The sequence below is a fragment of the Eschscholzia californica genome, unplaced genomic scaffold (genome assembly GCF_041429995.1).
Source record: "Eschscholzia californica isolate CP2 unplaced genomic scaffold, dmEscCali1.0.p SCAF_4, whole genome shotgun sequence".
NCBI classification, from domain to species: Eukaryota; Viridiplantae; Streptophyta; class Magnoliopsida; order Ranunculales; family Papaveraceae; genus Eschscholzia; species Eschscholzia californica.
Window position 1 is genome coordinate 49,857,505 of NW_028238461.1, and position 19,558 is coordinate 49,877,062.

The window sequence follows — 19,558 nt, forward strand, 5'->3', positions numbered from 1 at the left end:
CATCCATAAAGATTTATAGATTTCTAATATTTTGTCTAAAATGTCCAAAATACCTTCAGTCAAAGATTTTATATATCTGGTAGTTTGTACAATGCATCTCATAGTTTGTATATTGCATTTGGTAGTTTGTACAATGCATTTTCAAATGTGTAACCCATTTTAGTCAGTTTGTGTAGGTTCTTATCATCTGAAAAATTAGGTTACGAACTATCCATAAATGACTTTTGTATGAATCTTAGATGTAATACATTTCTAATTCAATGTTTGTATACTGTATCTGGTAGTTTGTACAATGCATTTTTAAGTGTGTAATTTATACTATTCAGTGACAATTTAAGTTCTAAGCATATGAAAAATTAGGTTAAAAACTATTAGAAATGCTGAGTACATAAATGAATTTGTATTAATATTACATTTATGATTCAATGTTTATATATTGCATCTGGTAGTTTGTACCATGCATATTTTAGTGTGTAATCCATACTGGTTAGTCAATTTATGTTCTAAGTACTTGAAAAATTAGGTTATGAATGAAAATTTGGGTTATGCACTATTCGACATGTTGAATACATAAATGATTTTGTATTGGATTTGGGTTATGCATTATTCGAAATGTTGAATGCATAAATCTATATGTATATATAGAAGGCTAAAGTTGGAAGGAGGAAAAATGTTTTTGCTTAGAAATGGGATTTGGTCCATTGAGATCTTCATTTGGACTAAATGCGGGTTTATATTTGGACTTTTGACACATTTTAGAAGTTGAGTGGACTATTAGCAGTATTAGGGGGTTGTTTTTGGGGCCTCTAGAACGTGATTTTGTGCATTTTGTATGTACGCTTTGAAGTCCTAGATAATTATTTCATAGAGAAAATCGCGATAATTATTTTCTAATTCTGTGTACGATTATACTGACACCATGTCCAACCAAACAACAATATCCCTATAATATCTTATCTTCAGATATCTATGTGAGTCACAAACACGCACACATATATATATATATATATATTAGTTGTATCCATCGGTCTACTAGAATAATACGTGTGACCAACGATAAAAACTCTCTATAAAGGTTATAAAAATGAGCGTATTTGTCTGAATTAGACAACATTCTAAACAAGTAAACAACTATGACATACTTGTTGAAATACTATATAGCCTAAAGTAGTAGAATAAGTAACGTGGGTCTACGAAATAAAGCAATAAGAAAAACCATAAATAGTACTAATGAATTTTTATATGCCAATCAGAGTCTTTATTTATTCAATTGATCGTTGCACTATAATTTTCGGATTACGCATTTGGATTTTCTTTAAATGCGCACATGTTTACCTATTAGTCGGATTACTATTTCTATGAGTGGGAGATGTTACGTACTGCCATTGTGTTATTGTTTCCGATTTTGGTTCTCTTATATATATATATGGTCAGTCTATTATCATCTAAGAATTTGACATAAACAATATTTGGTCGTGGTAGGTTTGATCTTCTGACAGTCCATAGCCACTAATTTAAGCCAAAGGTCGTCTTAACCACTCGATTAACCAACTTTATCATCCTTCTTGGTAGAAAAAGTTACCTGAAAATTGAAGGAAAAAAATAGAACTACTTGTTTACTAGTAAACCAACGGTTAACCTATTTACGATCGAGGCTGAGCCTATTATTAACCTCTCCATGTGCAGGTTGTGCAGCCAAACATAGCCAGAGATCCATTTCAGGATAGGCATCCTTGAGCCCATTGGTCCAGGGTGCCTATAGTATTCTTCAAGGATTATTTCTTAAAACAGAAAATGGGATTAAGAGAACTAGAGAACATAGCATTACTGATAGAAGAAAGGGGGACATAAAGCCTGACCTTCTTCCCATGCCCTAAATGCAGATAATGCAGGATGCATACAGGACACACAGTCGTAACCTCTTCTAACCCTAATTGCATGAGCCAAAAAAGCTCTTAATTGAAAATAACTAATACTTCAAGTTTAGCATAGGAAGGACATAAAGCCTAACAATTCCAAGGGCAAACACAAAATGCAGATAAAACTACTACTTCATAATAATGCATGCATAAACTTTGCCTAACCAAACACTTCTTCCCAATAAGCACTTCTTGAATAAACTACTTGTTTAGCAAGTTCTTAAACCATTCTGCCGATTTCTTCGGGTAACGTTTGAATCCATCATTGTAGTCGACATAGTTGAGACCGAACCGAACAGTAAACCCACTGCTCCACTCAAAGTTGTCTAGCAGTGACCATGGTAAGTACCCTTTCACGTTCGCCCCTTCCCTGCAAATATACACATACAAATAAGTAAATGTTGACACTTCTTAAGTAATTTCTGTTGATTTTGTGTGATATATTAACCAAGGTATACTCACTTCATAGCTTTGTGAAGGTAAAATAGATGGTGATCGTAGTAAGCAATCCTATATTCGTCATCTAACGCTTCCTCCAGTGGTAACTTAGGGTCGTTGGGCCTTGACATACCTTAAAAAATGCATACTCAATATCAAAACCAACCATATTCACGATTGTACATATATATATATATACATAAATTATTTAATGTACCGTTCTCAGTGATATAAATGACAGGATTGTTGTAATGGTGCTTGGTGTAACGGAGTAAATCATAGAACCCGAGCGGGTACACATACAACCATCCAGATGCCGTCTGCATTCATCAATTATTTATACATGTAATTTAGTTGTCTACATTTTTATAAATATAGTACATTAAGGAATGGAGTTATGTTAGGGTAAGAAATCTCACAGGACGACCAATAGGGATTCCATTTCGCTTTCCTGCAAGCACGTAACCAACAATATAATTATGTATATTTCTTATGAGAAAATTAAAGGGTATTATATAGTATATGTATGTATAAATTCGAACCCTCAAGAGTAGTATGAGAATCAGTTGAGTAACAAGGTTTAGCATCGGGTGGTGGGGAACAGTCTTCAACAAAATCAGAAGTGTAGTAATTCAACCCGATAAAATCGTACGATCCTTTAAGCAACATTACTTCATCTTCTTTGAATTTTGGTAGCCGATCTTTCACTAACTCCCTCATGCACTTAGGATAATCACCATGGACTAGTGGATCCATATACCTATAAATCGCGCACACAAAAATAACATATTTGTATCACTTATTCTAATACTAATAAAGATTTTCTTGATTTGATTGGATATCTGATTCTCCACCGAACTTAATGGTGTATAGATTACTTACCATCCATACATAAAATCAAGAGCTCTTTGTGCAGCTTCTTTGTCCTTGTGTTTGTTAGTAGGAGCCATCCAAAATGTGTTCAATGCTATTCCAATTTTGCCTTCCTGGCCCTGAGATGTGCGAAAAAAACATTAATTATTCGACATAATTATGTACTTAAGTAAAATTAATTAACATATGGAAAATTGAGGGTACCTGCTGATATTTGTCCCTGTAAAGTTTGACAGCAGCAGCATGAGCAAGGAGCTGGTAGTGGGTAACCAAGTAAGGATCAATACCAGAATTTGTGGTTTTCGAAGGGGCTAGATGGCCGGTAACATATCCTCCAACAGCGAAAGTTCGGGGCTCGTTCAATGTAGTCCAGTGTTTCACACGGTCACCGAATGCTTTGAAGCAAACCTCTGCATAATCTTTGAAATCGTTCCTGCACGTCATACATGCCTACATGAGTTTTTTAAAGTAAAGGTAAAGAATGTAAACAAAGTGTAACAAATAGTGAAGAAAAGATATATATAGAAGTAATCAACTACTTACACGATGTTAGGACTTAAGAAACCTTCATACTCGTCTTCTAGGGCCTGCGGAAGATCCCAGTGAAACAGGGTCACAAATGGGGTAATTCCTGCAGAATTCATTCATTAATTGTTCAAAGATTTGATCTATATATTATATATGATGTCAAACAAGAAAGAAAAGTTGTAGTAGAGTTTAAGTGACAGACCATTTTCTAGAAGATGGTTAATGAGATTGTTGTAATAAGCGACGCCTTTTTCGTTCACCCCTCCACTTAGTTTTCCATCTGATCATGTTCACAAATTAAAACAAAATTTAATTACCCATGTATAGAACAATATATAGATAGAAGTAAAACCTAAAGGGAGAGAGACTAAGAGAGAGGAGGGTTAAGTTAGATCGAATCATACGTACTTGGTAAAATTCTAGGCCAGGAAATGGAGAAACGGTACCCGTTCATACCCATGTTAGTCAACATCTTAACATCTTCCTGTTTATTTTTCAAATAAAGAATATCATGATAACCAAATCTTACTACTTATTTGTCAAGTATAATTAAAGAGCATTACCTTATAAAGATGATAGGAATTAACAGCCACATCCCCATTACTACGATCAAGTATCTTCTCTGTCAAACCACACAATTCATCCATCTATATATATATAAATTACAGACCCCAAACCCAACAAATGATCCACCCAATAGGAGACAATAAAGAAAACTAGTTTATAATTGATATTTTGAAAAGCAACATTGAAACAGTAATAAAACCATAGCTAGACAGTGGAACTTGAGGATAAAATGTACAAACAAAACAAGAAAAGCTGGGGGGGGGGGGGGGGGGTTGGACTAAAACCACAGGGAGGGTATTTTTGTCTAATGAGAAAATAGTGCAATTTTTGGACCTAAACCACATATCTTCTTTTTCACACTTGGAGTACTACATCCAAAATTCCAAATATTCCTTTTTGGTCCCATTCAAACAAAAACCTTATCTTTTTGGAAAATATCACTCACTCTTGAAACAAAAAAAACCCTCAATCAATCTTGGAATATCTTGATCCTCTACATTACTTGGTGCAGGTCTCAAGTACTCAGTAATTAAGTTTTTTTTTTTTTTCTAGTTTTCAGCGTGCCTCAAATCTTTTAACATACAATTGATCTTGTCATTCAAACCAAGGGTCTGGAATATTTTAGGATAAAATGTCAGTATAGTATGCCAAAATCCGGCGGCCTGAAATGTGCTTTAGGGATAAAGAGAGAGAGAAAGTAATTAAGGGGGACCTGGGAATTTGTGAGTGTAAGTATCCCATATACTGGGTCCTTTTCCATCTTCCTTGTAGCCACCTTCATACTGCAATATTCATCACCATAAAAACAAAAAAACAAAACACATAGTATATCATTCATCAGTTTAATTGTACTAGTAAGTCCGAAGAGTTTTTCGATCTCTTCGATAATAATAAGGAAAACTCAATCAAACATTACGAGAGTTCGCTTGTCCATTAATTATGTCTCAAATTAAAATGTGGGCTTTACTTTGTCTCTTTTTTCTGAGTCATTTTCTTAATTATATGTTCCTGTCTTACAAAGTTTCCGGATGGTGTTTATCGATACATATAGTTTTTTTTATGTACATTAGGCCTAAACGTTGTCCTCGTGATTCCAGTATTTTCAAGAAACAAAATATTCATGTCATATATCTTGGCAGTCGTCGGCATTAATATATTACATTAGTATTATATTTTCAGAAGAGAAAATTATAATGTTCAAGTATTAGTAGTAGTAGTAGTATTATAATTAATAGTACCTGGTAAGAAGCAGAAGAAGCTCCAAAAATGAAGCCCTCAGGGAAATCCCTCTTACTAAGACCATCTGAAACCCTAGTAGTAGCCATATCTCTTCACTTAACTCTTTCTCTCTCACTCTCTACACTCTTTTTTCTTATCTCCTTAAGACTGTCTGTTCATATCTCACACCTCTTCCTCCCTGTTTAAATAGAGTTTCAACCAATTACAAAATTCCACTAATACCCCTCATTGTTTTCTATTTTACTTCATTAAAGTAAATGAGTTCATTGAGGGTCACTATCCAAAACTATGATATTCCTTGCAGGTCCCTCTTTCCTTACGTGTATCACATTTTATTTTCATTTACATCAAAAGAAGAATCCTTAACAAAAAAAAAAAAATCAAAAGAAGAAGATGATGAGGATGGTTAACTTCTTTTTATCCGGAAGAAAATTAAAAATTCAAAGAGAGAGAAAAAAAAACAGAATCAAAATTTGTGGGTCGTATGACAAATAAGAGGAGTAATTATGTTAGGGAGTTCAGATGCGATTGTTGACACTAATAACCTTCTATTTTGACTTGGTTTAAACGAAAAAGATTTTAGATCAGTCTTTGGATGTAATCTTTATCAAATTCCAAATAAAAATGGACAGTCAGACTTATCCATTAGATAACTGTTGTTTTATTATTATAGATGATATTATATTAGTCGTTGGATCAGATCTTACTCTCAACAAAAATGGACGACTAGACCTATCTCCTAGATAACTCTCCCTATTTTCTCATACATCCCACTATGTGTTATTTATCTCCCTTCCAATTTTCTCAAACAAAAAAAAAAAATTAGAATTTCACTTTATCTTTGTATTTTATTTGTAGTTTATACATTTTTTTCTCTATTCCTCTTCATCTTAAGTTATAATTTTTTCACTTTATCTTTGTATTTATTTTCTCAAACGAAGAATAAAATGTGATCTACCATACGACCCTAACCAAGAAGGATCTGTACCCATAAAAATGCGATGGAAACCTAGTAATAGATAAAGTTAGGACTTGAAAGGTGTCTACACATCATCAATCACCACCACTACGCGATATGAACGTGATTAATACCAAAACAGATGTTGAATCAAAAATCTTAAATCATAGGTTGTGTTTGTTTTTTCTTTGTGAGTCTGAATCTGAATTACTGAATCTGAATTGGCTGAACTGAAATGGCTGAATCTGAAAAATCTGAATGATTTTACATTAAGATGTTTGTTTTTCATATCTGAATAATTAAATCTGAATTTTTCTTGACCTTTCTCCTCCATTTTCTGCTCACTCTCTCTCTACCCTACTCTCTCTCTCTACACAGCATATCAGAAACCTAAAAAAATCCTCACAGATCCGGTTGATTGAAAAACCCTCTCTCTCTTAAATAATGAACACATATACTCTCAAATAATGAACACATAACTACTCTCTCTTCTACACAGTAGATATGTGGACTGGTTTTGCTAGAAAACTCTCACAGATCCGGTTGAAGGTCGTGGATGAAAAGCTTTAATGGATCCCTAGGGTTTCCCTCTCTCTCTCAAATAATGTGCACATAACTACTCTCTCTTCTACACGTCGTGGCTGAAGGTCGTGGCTGGTTGATTGAAAAACCCTAGGGATCCAAAAGAACCCTCACAGATCCGACGAAGTTTCACAATCTTTTCTACAATGGCTTTCGTGGAGTGGTTGTCTCCGTGGTGTTTCCTACGTGGTGGTGGTAGTGGTTTTCGGGGGTGGTGGTCTGCGGTGGTGGTATATGGTGGTGGCCTGTGGTGGTGGTGGTCTGTGTGGTGGCCTGCGGTGGTGGTGGTCTGTGTGGTGGCCTGTGGTGGCGGTCTGTGGTGGTGGTAGTCTGTGGTGGTGGCCTATGGTGGTGGTGGTGGTGGCCTGTGGTGGCAGTTTGTGGTGGTGGCCTGTGGTGGCGGTCTGTGGTGGTGTTGGTTTATGGTGGTGGTGTTGGTTTATGGTGGTGGTGGTAGTTTTGTTTTAGTAGTGGTGGTGGAGAAGAAAGATTGTTCTAAATTATATGGGCATAAATGACATTTTACACATTTCAGAATTTATTTCTTCTTTCAAACTTGTTTTGAAGTCTGAATAAAATGGTCTCTAATTCAGCCAATTCAGACAAATGCATGATTCAGCTTAATTTTCAGATTTCACTAATGAGAAAAACAAACACCTGGAATCTGAATTGGCACTCAATTCAGATTTCAGATCTGAAAAATTAAAAAAACAAACACAACCATAGGCTAAGAATCTTAAGCCAACAAGAATAATCGTGATAGATGAAAGAATTGTGATTCACCTACTTCTATTCTAATTTAGTTGGTTGAAAACATTTAAAACAGTCTTGAAGTCACACTTAAACCCTTTGACGTTGGCCTTGATTAAAGTGATATACATCAATATATTTTATGGTTTGATTCACGAACTGATGTCATTTTTAAGCTTTGGACTCTCTTTGCAAACCAATTTGTGCAATTTGTGTTTAAAAGGTGCAACATGAGTATATATTTGTCTTCTCCAATAAGGTGTTTGAGCAATTTGCACCTAAGTATACAATTTACACCGAGGTTGCTCCGAAATCACTTTGACTTTTATACCACGGCACAACAAATATTATTTTCTGGTTTATACATCTCCATTGATCTTATATTGATTTTGTTCAAAAATTAGATTTGAACGTCTGTATTTCATACAAAATTTTTTGCTGAAAAATCACATCCGAAAGTCCGAGTTTTCGACATAAATGCAATATTCCAACAAGTATTTTGAGCAATATTTTCGTGAGTGAATACGTTGTCTATTTCTACGCAATAAATCATGTAAAATAATATCGGACTACTAGAGATTGTTTGTAAGATGGTTTTTCTTGGCAGTCTGGTAGACAAAAATAACTCTTTCTTCTTTTTTTGTCTTCCTTCATCAAAACTTGCACTTAACTTTGGACACAAAATGTGTAGAAGTAGAAGCATGTCTGTTTTCTGCATATCTCATTTTTGATGCTTATTAATAGCTGTCAAGGAGCAATTAGTGTTTACCAATTTCGTCCACAACTTGTGAACTCATCTGTTTTGGTTCTTTTAACTATTTTAGAACTCCAAATTGATCCTTCTCTCATTCTGAAAACTATGCACCTTGGAGAGTTTGGCCCTATTGTTTATAACATGCACCCCAATTAAATGTCTTTTGCTTCCAAATCAGATAGGAATTCGGATGAAGAGACTCTCTATTTTTCTTAAATGTAATATGTTTATTTTTGAAATATAATTAGTTTTTTTATATCGAAGTTTTTGTCTTTATTTTCATTAGATCTAATTAGTTTTTTTTTTAAATTGGTTATTATTTTAGAAAAAAATATTTTAAAAATAATTTACGCACGTGTTTCGCACATACAAAAAATCACATACGTATTCCACACACCGACAAAAAATCAACACGCGTATTTTCCACACGTACAAGTTTTAGAGTTAAGCTCCGAATGCATCGGAGTTGATTTTTGAAGCTAAGATGAGACTTAAAAATTTCAAGTTAAAAATACGATTTTTACGATTAAGATAGACTGGAGTTGAAGTTGCTTTGACGGAAGGCTAATGAAATTAAGTTAGGAGGGGCTAAAGGCCACTGCTCAAAATGTTGTAGACTCTTGTATTACACATGAGATCACTCACACTTTGTGCTTAATCCGAGAGCCTACATCACTTCGAGCGGGGAGCTTTAAGTTGCACCCAATTGAGTTTTGTAATGAAGATGCTTCAAAAAGTCGAGCGGGAGATAGCAGCCATACGAGAAAAATGACTCTGCCAGTATTTCAGAGGATACGTACGTAAGATTCGATCTTCTCTGAAAAAAAATGAAAACGTAACAAGAAAAGAATCACGTGATCTTTGAGTCTGTCGTCTGGATAAGTATTCAGACTTTAGTCCTTATTAATAGTAATTTTCAAGTCCTAATCTTTTGATCTATACACTAGCACAGACCTAAAAATACATGGTTTTTGTCTTGTTACAGGATTCTCACCTAAAACCTGAATTTCAATCTTCAACTCTTAAATTTTTCACTTTATATATGTCCCACTTCTATCACCTTTATCTTAAAAAAAAAAGACCTTTTTTTCAAAACTAGGTAAAGAGATGGATGACCTGGTCCATTAACTCCATTTATATCACCTCAACTTTAAAGGAACCCTAATTCATTGATGCCACCCAACATTAGTAGTTCATGCACCTCAACTTTAAAGGACCCCTTATTCATTGATGCCCCAACTTAGTTTTTTTGTCCTAATAGTAAATATGTGTATGGTGTGTGAACTATTGATATTAGGGCATCAATGCCGAGTGGTTTTATAACTCACTAAACCTAGGACAAGAAATTGCATATTTGATTTATAGTTATTTTTGAAGGACTAATTTATAGAATATTTTTCACATCATATGATATTGGTACCACATTGAGATGGAATAAACATATAACTGCAATTACAATCTTAAACGGGCCATGACAAATAACTTCAAGAAAGCCGTGAGAAACAACCCTTAACAATCAATCTTGCTAGCTATGATTTGCGTATATATAAGCCAAGTGTAAGAAAATGTCCGCATCAACAAGTCGTTGATGGATTTTGTATTATTTATTAATAATGTTGAAGAAGATATGACTCAACAAAATCAAAAAGAAAATTGTATTCTAATGCAACTATCAAGTGAAAATGACTATGAGATGGAAGTTATACGTCTAGGTCTTGGGAGAGGGTATGAAGCCTGAGCGAGTGGTGTCGTAAGACATCTCTGGTGCATCCAAACCACCACCACCACCAACCACACTCTCTTCATCATCCATGCTCCTACCAATCAGATGAACCAACCTTTCCACAATTTCCGACATTGTCGCCCTGAATTCTGGCTCTGGCTGTTAATCATTAGCATTACAGTTCACAAATAGATTGTTAGGCTCGTTATGTTATCCGAAAACTTCCTATCTTTCATACACATCTGATCTCTATTTAACTTAGTCAGTCATGCATTTCTATTTGTGGGCTTTCTGTTTTTATAGAAGGGGGAAAAAGTAAAAAAAAAAAAAAAAAAAAATTCAACTCTATAGTGTTAAAAATCAGCGAGGACATTCGGTAGACCATAATATACCTGAATGCAGATAGAGACTATATCAGCAAACTGAGAGAGACATTTGGAAGACAAGGCTCTTTTAATCCTTGGGTCAACCATTTCTTGCAGAGCTTCATAATCATGTAAGTTACATGATGCCCATTTCACCAGAGATTGCTTCTCTCTTGTTCTTGTACTAACATTATATAACAACCACATCAGGTTAGAAAGATATGGAGATGAGAACAAACCGAAAGCGAAAACAAATGGCCACTTTATTACCAAAGAGTTGAGTCTATATGCCTCACCTGTCGAAAGGTTTTCTACCCGTTAGAAGCTCCAAAAGCAACACCCCAAACGCAAAGATATCGCTCTTTCTCTCATCTACTCGCCCCTGAGAGCTCTCCGGAGCAGTGTAACCAGAGCAACTAATAGCCAGTTCAGAAGCCTGTGTTTCAATCAAATACAACATGAGAAGAATAAACTGTGTATAATACAAAGTCACATTCGTACGCAAGAGTTTATAGATAAAATTTGCTTACCCTAATCTTAGTAGAATCACTGGTGAAGGGTCTCAGACCAGATAAGCCACAGTCACTGAGGTGAGGCATTAACTCGTCATCGAGCAAGATATTTGTGGCTTTTAAATTGCTATGAGCAACTGAAGGCGAACTTATCGAGTGTAAATAACTGATATAACACATTAAAACATAATTGTGAGAAATAAAAACTTATAAAAGGGAGACTAGTTACTATACTCAAAAGAATACGTACTCCAATGCACGGGAAATCCCTAGTGCAATTGTCATTCGTTTGCTCCATGATATATACTGTTGGTCATTGTAGTAAAGTGCATTCTCAAGTGACCAACTTCTGATATACTCATAAACAAGAATATGCTGTCCATTCTCAACACAATAGCCAATGAGCGCCACGATATTCGGGTGTCTGAGACGAGCAACACTCTGAATTACATCGAAGAATTGTTCCTCCTCGTGGAAAGATAATTCTACTGTATGAATGTTCTTTGCGATAAAGATCTGTAGAAGGGATCCAAAAACATATGTTTTAATTTATGTCTCAAAGGAGATATAGGCATAAACTTCATGTTTTTAGATTAAGTCCATCTTAGGAAACTTACCTGCCCATCAGGGAATTTGGTTTTGTAGACTGAACCGAGGGAGCCTTCTCCGAGAAGGTTGTTTTCGCTGAAGTTGTTTGTAGCAGATTCTAGCTCGGATACCGAATAAACTTTAGCGTTCAGTAGATTTCGGAGTTTACTTCTTTCGCCAAATTCTTCAGTTCTAAAGCGAACAGAGGGCATACGCCTTGGGCGAGGAATAGGAAGAGGTCCACCTATCAAACTTGGTAGATTATGTTCTGATCCTGCAAAAGAAAAGTCTATTGCAGAAATACATAAGCCAAAGAAGTGAGAAATTATATACTTATTATACGATAAACGAAAACATAACAGATGTATAAGATTATCAAACATCGAAAATAATTAAAGAAAATGAAACGACAAGAATGTATTATGAAAGATCTGACTGGGTGAAACATAAAATGCAGGCAAACCACTCTTTTTTTGGAATTAGTAAGTCATTTCGATTTTCGGGGTTACAAAGTATATAATCCGGTGGTTCATTTAGGGTCATTTCGGTACCTCCGAGAGAATAATACTCCAAGGAGTTCATATAAGGTATATAACACATGGAAGATATAGTGTAAACCATAAGTAAATAAGTTATGAATAGGATACTACCTATGGCTGTACTAAGTGGCGAAGAAAGAAAAACGGTATTCTTGCTGTTCAAGCTTTCAGGTTTGCAAAGGCGGGACATCCTGAACTGAATCGCGATCATGGCTGCTGCACAAGATGCTAGTAATGCTACTCCACCGACCGTAAAAGCAATTGCTGCTGGAGTAAACTTTCTATGCTTCTTTTTATCTTTTGTGGAAGTTGGATTGCTCTCAATGGCATTTGATTGTGCTTTTGGGTGGTTGGTGATATCCTCATCACTGGGTATAGTATCAGTAGGGAAACTCCATGGAGTAGAACCAGGACCAATGTGAAATGTATTTTCTCCAATCCTAATAAGAAAAGGAGTATATGAGGAGAGCAATGAACTTGTCCAAAAGGAGGAAATCAAAATTCGAATATCTTACCATAAATTTGGTACGTTCTCGAATTGCATTGGGATAACACCACTGAAGTTGTTATTTCGTATATCGCTGTCAATCAGAAATTGCAATCAGAACGTAACTAGTTGAAGATAGATAGAAAATTGCAGTAAGATTGGCTCTCTTGAACCTACAGGTCAGTCAGTGGGAGATTCGCTAGGTGAATAACTGATCCGGTGAATTTGTTGTTCTGCAAGAATCTGCAGAAATGCCCGTAGTCACTTGTTATAATCGAAACTACAAATAACGAAAGAGTGGCTTGTTAAATCTAGCTTACAGCCCAGTAAGATTTGTCAAACTCTGAAATGAAGTTGGGAGATCTCCAGTGAAGCTGTTACTTGACAAATCCCTGAAAAAGAGATGGAAATTTAGGATGAATTTTGGTTCATGCTTCAGCTTTGAACTGAATAATGAGGGATTTAGATATCATACATTTGTTTTAGATTCTGAAGACCCATAAACACGTTTCCTATCGGCCCAGATAAGGAATTGTGACTGAGATTCCTGCATTTAAGAGAGAATATCAGACGACACAGACTAGATATCTGCCTACCCAAATCTTGAATCTGGCATTCTTATAGGACAATAAACTCACAGATGCCTCAGATACTTCATCGACGATAAGGAGAAAGGAATATTATGGCTGAAGTTGTTGAATGACAAATCTCTGTAGTTTTTGTAGCAAATGAGTAAATTCCTTTCAAAAAGAAATCGCCCTCCGAGAATCAAAGAAAAAGAAAAGTGGAGCAGAAACAAGTCTTACATATGTGTGGCATTTGGGGGTAAAGAGTAAGGGATCTCCCCCTGTATGTCATTGAAGCTAACATCTCTAATAGCAACAAACAAACACACAGAAGTATTTGAGTTTTCATACTTAACAGAAAATTGTGTTCGACAAGAAAGCCCTAAAAGAAAACCACTTACAACTGCTTCAGATTAAAGAGTTTGAAGAACTCCCCGCCAAGAGTTCCATTGAGATGAAGTCCATTAAGCTGACTGCATGAACAGAAGTTGAGCACAGATTATAGAGAAGTTTAGGAAAAGGCATGAAAAACAGATTAGAAACGGAACAGTTTGTATTACATGAATATAATAGACGATCCCAAGCACGAGATGCCTTTCCACGATTCTTCACATGGATCACCTCCATGCAATTTCCACCCTACTAACTGTGACGGTTGGTTCAGTGCCTTGTACAGACCTTGGAGAACTTGAACTGCACATTTTTATTATATCTTCGATATCAGTTTCTGCATATACTAGAGTCTAGTTCCAATACCCAAACTCAATAAAACCTAAAAACAATCCTAAAATCCTCTATGTTCACAAGACTAAACATTCAAGCATGTTGATATCTAATCGGATCAATGTTCTAGAAATTACCACTAGATGAACAAAACTGGGTAAAAAACTAAATATCCTTCTGAATAGAGTTGTTACCTTCTGAAGGAGAGGTTAATCCAAGAACTTGATAAACCATAACAACAGAGAAGAGATGGGTAATGAGTAAAACCCACAAACAGAATTTCCCCATCTTCACAATACCAGAATCAGTGGATTTCAGAGACAGCAATTTCTTCTTTATTTGGTTGAAAACCTAGACAAAACTCACAAGAACAAGAAAGAAAGGAACCATATAAACAGACCTCAAGAACCACTTAAGAGACCAAAAAAAAACTAAAATTTTCCTCTTAACATCGACCAAATAATCCTCTTTACATAAAAAAGAATCGTTTTTTTTCTCACTTAATCAGAAAGATTAACCATTCATCTAAAGAAATGGAATCAAGAATCGAGAAACTCACCAGACGAAGTAAGAATTAGCAGAAGTATGATGACCAGAACGAAGTGAGAAAGAAAATATGGGTTTAACCTCAAGAAGCTTTCTATCGATTCATAAGAGAGAGAAGTTTAGAGAGAGAGAGAGAAGTTTAGAGAGAGAAAGTTGGGGAATTTCTAAAGCAGGGAGAGTACAGAGGAGGGGAGAATTTGCAAATATCTCCCGGACTGTCTGAACTTAAAACCGTTATTCGTTAGGGACCTGAAAGATTTTTGTTATCTTAGTAAGACAGCCAAGTATGATATGACACCACCAAGATACGGACACGTCAGTCTTATGGTCTTAACCAAAACGTGGACCAAGTCCTTTAAGAGTTGACTTGGCTGGACTAAATAAGAAAGATAATCAACCCATTACTAATAAAAAAGAAAGAAGATATCACAAAATGACCTAAGTGTGCTTAGTAGAATCGATAATGAAGCGAAAAATCTCGCCATACATGGTTCCGGCTATCAACTTTTAGTACAATAGATGAAAGAACCGAAAATGCACCAAAAGGTTCTTAAGAGCTAGGGCACATATGGAGGTAGGATACTAATAGTTGTGGGCAAAATTGCAATGGTGGAGATAGAGAGAGAGAGAGGGCTATAAAGGAAAGCTGCCAATTCAGCCATAAAAGGCAAATATTGTAGCCTTATTCAAGACACTTGAGTCTCAAGAGAATTTTCATGTTCCTCAATCCAAATACCCAACACAAAAAAATACATAAAAATGGAACCATCGGAAATCTGAACTAAATCATAGGATGTGCGAGTAAAAAACCTAGAAAATAAGATGATTACAGAGACCAGTTCATCTCATGAGTAGTAGAAGAAGAGTCGTAAGCTCTTGAATGTGCAAGATCCGTGTATTGTCTGTTCGTCTGCTGATGACCAAACTCAAGCCCGTCCGAGAACTCACAGACGTTGATGGCATGTGACGATACTTGCACTAGGCCCAAATCATGGTGCAGCCCGTTCGAACTGGTACCAGCTTCGTCACTCTTGAAACTCCAACTGTGACCAGTAAAATTATTATTCATAACAACGGCATGGGATGTTGTTGATTGTGCCATTGGAGTCCCTTCGTTGTTCATTAAGTTATTCATCGGTAAACTAGAAGAAGATTGGTTTTTGAGTCCCCATGACTGATTTGACAGAAGAGAGAGAGCACATCCGGAGTCGTTAACTCCGGCAAAACACTCGCTTGGAGGAGGTGTTCTAGAACTGGAAAGAATATTTTCACCTGCTGAAGAACCTCGCATATATGGATGAGACCCATGAGAGTAGACATTAGCTTGATGATTCACTGGGATTCCCTGCCATTGCTGTGCAAGAAACTTTCCCGTGGCAGTGGGTTGATCACCTTGTGCTCTTATGGTCGGCCAGACTTCTCTTTCAGATGTTCTAGGGTATGCTGAGAAGTCCATCACAAAACCACTAACTCTGCCGCTATCTTCTGTCAATAACACAGAAAATTTTACTCTGATCATAATAGATAAAGCATTTTCAAGTGATACGAGTAAGCTTGGCTAGGTCATCAATGTAAAACAAAGCCGAATTTGGGTCCAACATTATAGACGAGGCTGAAGCCTAATAAACACGGGGTCATACCCAACATGCTGGGTTTGCCTGCTCAAGTTATACCTCTTACTTCTAAAACACTACCTCACCTTGGAGAGATGAAAGTCGTCCAATGAGTGGAGATAACAGCGATCCAGGTTGTGGTTTCCTCCGACGCTCATTATGCCCAGCTAGACGTCTACGACAACTTCGTTTTCCTTGGTCAAATTCAGGGAGCTGATGAAATCTGTATAATCCCAAGAACCATTAACTTGAGAACACTGAAAATATGATACAAGTAGATAACTCATTGCTCGATTCAAAGATGAGACCGCGAAAATGTTGTGGGATCATGACTAATTAGTGGCGAAAAATCAAGCACTTATCTATTCATAACTTTATGTTGAGTTTAACGTTACAAATTTGTAAAGACTAGCAGACTATGTTGTAAATTCAAATTCAGGGTTTGGCTTTAGAGACAAAAATTGAACAAATAAATTGAATGTTATGTATTGCAGAGCTCCGTTCTGTTACACTATTATACGCTCCCAAACATTGACAAACATGAGGAGAACATGTATATTGGAAGTAGTTGCGTAATTGTAGTACATAATATGGTATTTATGACACCCATAACAAGTTCAATTATGTGGTGGAATGACGTATAAAATACTAAAATAGTAAACATTTCATACACAATGGTCGCATCGTTACTTCATAAAACAAAGTTCTCAACCTTACTATTTTTCTATATTGACTGCTATTCTAATTTCCTATCACGTTTGCTCATTCAGACATAAAAATGTTGCTTGCTAAGTTCGCTAAGTCGTTTCAAAGATAGATGGAGCCGAAAACCACTCTATACTTAATAACTCTTGAACTATACTAACAAAATAATTGAGCTCAAAGGGGTTCTAAATCTTTCTTCACATATCGTATCGATGCTTCGCCTGGTGCGCTCTATGCTAAAGCCTTGTTGACGTTGAATTCATTAAAATCACAATCTTGCCTAATCTTCAACAATGAAATTACTACTTTATTAATAGACTTGCCATTTTGTCTCCAAACTAACAACAAAAGTAATGTGTACTTTAGATAGAACACAACTAAAGTTAGGAGCACATTAGCTAAAGGAATTCTTAAATAGCATAAAAAGTCTATCTTAAATATCTAACTAAAACAAACCCTTTAGAATCAATACATAAATTAGCATTCACACAATAAGAAGAACCAACAAAGAGAATAGTAACAACAAATAGACCACCAACAAAAAGATAATACTAGCATATAAAATAAAACCCTTTTCACAATCAAAGGGGGTGAACAAGGCTATCAAACACAAGGAAAAAGGTAAAGTAGACAACCTAAACTTCAAAGCCTAAGAATCAAAATCTTGATCTTCATGAAAAAAGGGGGGCAAAGTAGAGAGAGAGAAAAGAAACTGACCTGCTACACTGTTGGCAAAATCTCTGCTCTAAACCAGCAACTATGACCTTAGGTGACTTAGAATGCATGGAACAAACTTTATGCCTTGAATAATAAGACTTAGCACCACTCAGATCCACATCACAACCTTCAACTTGACATCTAGGAGGTTGCCCTCCTTGAACAACTCCTCTCCCTTTTCTAGCCGGCCCTGGCGTTTGGGAAACCAGTGGAATCCCTTCAGGAATCAAAATTGATGACGACCCACTTCCTGATTTAGTCGAAACTCCAATACCCACATCTTCAAAGTAGATTTTTTTGCCAAATTTCAATCCATTGAGTGAAGAATCAGAGGAACCAGAAGTACCCCCTTTTGAAATACCCAAAGGGTTTGATCCAATATCCATGGGTATTTATGTACACTCTTTAGGCTTCTTTCATGACTACTTTCTAGGGAGCATCAAAAGAGAGAGTTCAAGAGAGAGAGAAAGAGGGTAGGAGAAATTTCTTTGTTTTATGGATTGAGTGAATGAGAGAATGAATAGTATGAAATTATTAGTGAGAGAGATGAAATGGGTAAGTTAAAAAACTGATAGGGAAAAGAAACGAGAAAGGATCATGTCTGTGGAGCTTGTAGTGGTGCAGTATAAAGCAAACAACTGCCATTTGAGCTATTGCCAGCTCTTCTTCATATAGTACTCTCTGTCTCTCTCTGTATCAAATCAAATTATAGAGAGTAGAGAGAGAAACACCTTTTGAGTACTTATTTCTGGTGTTGTGGGTTTTTTGGCTTTTTTGGGTATTTTGAATGAGAGAGATCATCAGATCAACTCATCAACCCAAACATTCATTAATAGTTATACCTCCTCCTCAAATCTCCAACATCAATAGAAACAAAACTACCTCTTCAAAAAAAGGAAAGGGTTAATAGTTAAATTATCCCAAGTTGTTTACTAAAATATAAAAATGTCTCTGTTTATAGCTTTATTGAAAAGATTTTTAATCATAGCTTGTATTAAATAACTAATTAATTCTCATTTTGACTCTTGTGTTTGGAACATTTTAAGTCTTGGATTGGACTTTGACTTCTTAGGACTTGAGGGGTTTTGCCTTTCTTCATCTATAATTAGGGTTGTTCTGCATTTAGGGCAAATTTGGAGATCCTTAGGTTTATGTGAAAAGGTATATTAAATCCCAACCTTTTAGATTTTTGGGTTTTTTTAATTGGTAATTTAGATTGATTAAGAGTCAATTTTATGCTTTAGACTCTGTGGATGTTAAATGCTGCAGTGGATGATCCCAAATAAGAGATGAGGTTTTTTTGTTAAGTTCATATCTAGACTCGAGCCGGCGACAAGTTGGGAGCACTGGAAAAAATCTCAACCAACTGGGCTACAAGAGACAAGGTAAAAGAGATGAGTTGGGATTAATATCATAAATTGTAGATTAAAATTGTGATTTTATACGTATCCAAAACAAAAAAAAATTGTCTTTGAAAATATTTCTAATATATATATGTATGGTAACACTTGATGGAGTGTAATATGATATGCTCAACAAAAAAAGGGTGATGAAGAAAATGAAGCATTAACTCAATGATGCGTCTTTTACAACAATATTTCTTAAGAGAATCTCCAATGGGAGCTCTATCCCTCCAAAAAGTACAACTTTTGGAGGGATGGAGCTCCAAACCTTTTCCAATGGTTCTCCAAATCTCCAAAGATTTGGAGAACCATGAATAGTACTTCTTCATACATGAAGGGGCACTATTCAACTTCTCCATATGAGATGGGACTTTTTATTTGGTCCTTTTGCTTTTATGTGTTTAGTTTAAGTCCTTTAAATTATTATTTTAGTCCTAATTTATTGTATAAGTTCTTAATTATT

At 35.7% G+C, this 19,558-nt stretch overlaps 3 protein-coding genes across 4 annotated transcripts; all 3 read right to left on the reverse strand.

Annotated features, from left to right (window-relative positions):
- Positions 1 to 1,800: 1,800 nt before the first annotated feature.
- On the reverse strand, positions 1,801 to 5,723 carry LOC147545686 (beta-glucosidase 12-like). Its single transcript, XM_086632184.1, has 13 exons — positions 5,564 to 5,723; positions 5,038 to 5,107; positions 4,322 to 4,380; positions 4,167 to 4,242; positions 3,961 to 4,038; positions 3,774 to 3,861; positions 3,435 to 3,663; positions 3,240 to 3,349; positions 2,900 to 3,117; positions 2,777 to 2,808; positions 2,575 to 2,677; positions 2,382 to 2,490; positions 1,801 to 2,289 (listed from the first exon to the last, which is right to left on the reverse strand). The coding sequence occupies exons 1-13, from the start codon at positions 5,648 to 5,650 to the stop codon at positions 2,121 to 2,123; spliced, it is 1,428 nt and encodes a 475-aa protein (XP_086488310.1). The 5' UTR covers positions 5,651 to 5,723; the 3' UTR covers positions 1,801 to 2,120.
- A 4,443-nt stretch (positions 5,724 to 10,166) lies between these two features.
- SRF2 (STRUBBELIG-receptor family 2) lies at positions 10,167 to 15,288 on the reverse strand. The gene is made up of 17 exons (XM_086632183.1): positions 14,671 to 15,288; positions 14,306 to 14,462; positions 13,949 to 14,081; positions 13,790 to 13,861; positions 13,629 to 13,694; positions 13,461 to 13,532; positions 13,298 to 13,369; positions 13,143 to 13,214; positions 13,000 to 13,065; positions 12,851 to 12,916; positions 12,447 to 12,775; positions 11,826 to 12,085; positions 11,459 to 11,724; positions 11,227 to 11,374; positions 10,993 to 11,132; positions 10,724 to 10,880; positions 10,167 to 10,490 (listed from the first exon to the last, which is right to left on the reverse strand). The coding sequence occupies exons 2-17, from the start codon at positions 14,397 to 14,399 to the stop codon at positions 10,317 to 10,319; spliced, it is 2,187 nt and encodes a 728-aa protein (XP_086488309.1). The 5' UTR covers positions 14,400 to 14,462; positions 14,671 to 15,288; the 3' UTR covers positions 10,167 to 10,316.
- A 5-nt stretch (positions 15,289 to 15,293) lies between these two features.
- LOC147545688 (squamosa promoter-binding-like protein 9) lies at positions 15,294 to 18,645 on the reverse strand. Of its 2 annotated transcripts, none has more exons than XM_086632186.1 (3): positions 17,693 to 18,645; positions 16,357 to 16,493; positions 15,294 to 16,139 (listed from the first exon to the last, which is right to left on the reverse strand). In XM_086632186.1, the coding sequence occupies exons 1-3, from the start codon at positions 18,076 to 18,078 to the stop codon at positions 15,484 to 15,486; spliced, it is 1,179 nt and encodes a 392-aa protein (XP_086488312.1). In that variant the 5' UTR covers positions 18,079 to 18,645; the 3' UTR covers positions 15,294 to 15,483. The 2 variants fall into 2 exon arrangements, with proteins under 2 accessions (XP_086488312.1, XP_086488311.1); XM_086632185.1 differs by having other exon boundaries at positions 15,294 to 16,142; positions 17,693 to 18,631.
- Between the last annotated feature and the right edge of the window lie 913 nt (positions 18,646 to 19,558).

What these genes read in the sequence shown, in the direction of transcription:
- LOC147545686 (XM_086632184.1), bottom strand. Translation starts at nt 5,650, where the DNA reads ATGGCTACTACTAGGGTTTCAGATGGTCTTAGTAAGAGGGATTTCCCT. An exon ending in ATTCCTATCATCTTTATAAG is followed by an intron (nt 4,243 to 4,321) that starts GTAATGCTCTTT and finishes AAAAATAAACAG; the next exon opens with GAAGATGTTAAGATGTTGAC. An exon ending in ACAGGGACAAATATCAGCAG is followed by an intron (nt 3,350 to 3,434) that starts GTACCCTCAATT and finishes CGCACATCTCAG; the next exon opens with GGCCAGGAAGGCAAAATTGG.
- SRF2 (XM_086632183.1), bottom strand. Translation starts at nt 14,399, where the DNA reads ATGGGGAAATTCTGTTTGTGGGTTTTACTCATTACCCATCTCTTCTCT. An exon ending in GGGATTTCCCGTGCATTGGA is followed by an intron (nt 11,375 to 11,458) that starts GTACGTATTCTT and finishes GTGTTATATCAG; the next exon opens with TTATTTACACTCGATAAGTT. An exon ending in GGTAGAAAACCTTTCGACAG is followed by an intron (nt 10,881 to 10,992) that starts GTGAGGCATATA and finishes ATATAATGTTAG; the next exon opens with TACAAGAACAAGAGAGAAGC.
- LOC147545688 (XM_086632185.1), bottom strand. Translation starts at nt 18,078, where the DNA reads ATGGATATTGGATCAAACCCTTTGGGTATTTCAAAAGGGGGTACTTCT. An exon ending in TTTTGCCAACAGTGTAGCAG is followed by an intron (nt 16,494 to 17,692) that starts GTCAGTTTCTTT and finishes GGGATTATACAG; the next exon opens with ATTTCATCAGCTCCCTGAAT. An exon ending in ACGACTTTCATCTCTCCAAG is followed by an intron (nt 16,143 to 16,356) that starts GTGAGGTAGTGT and finishes TGTTATTGACAG; the next exon opens with AAGATAGCGGCAGAGTTAGT.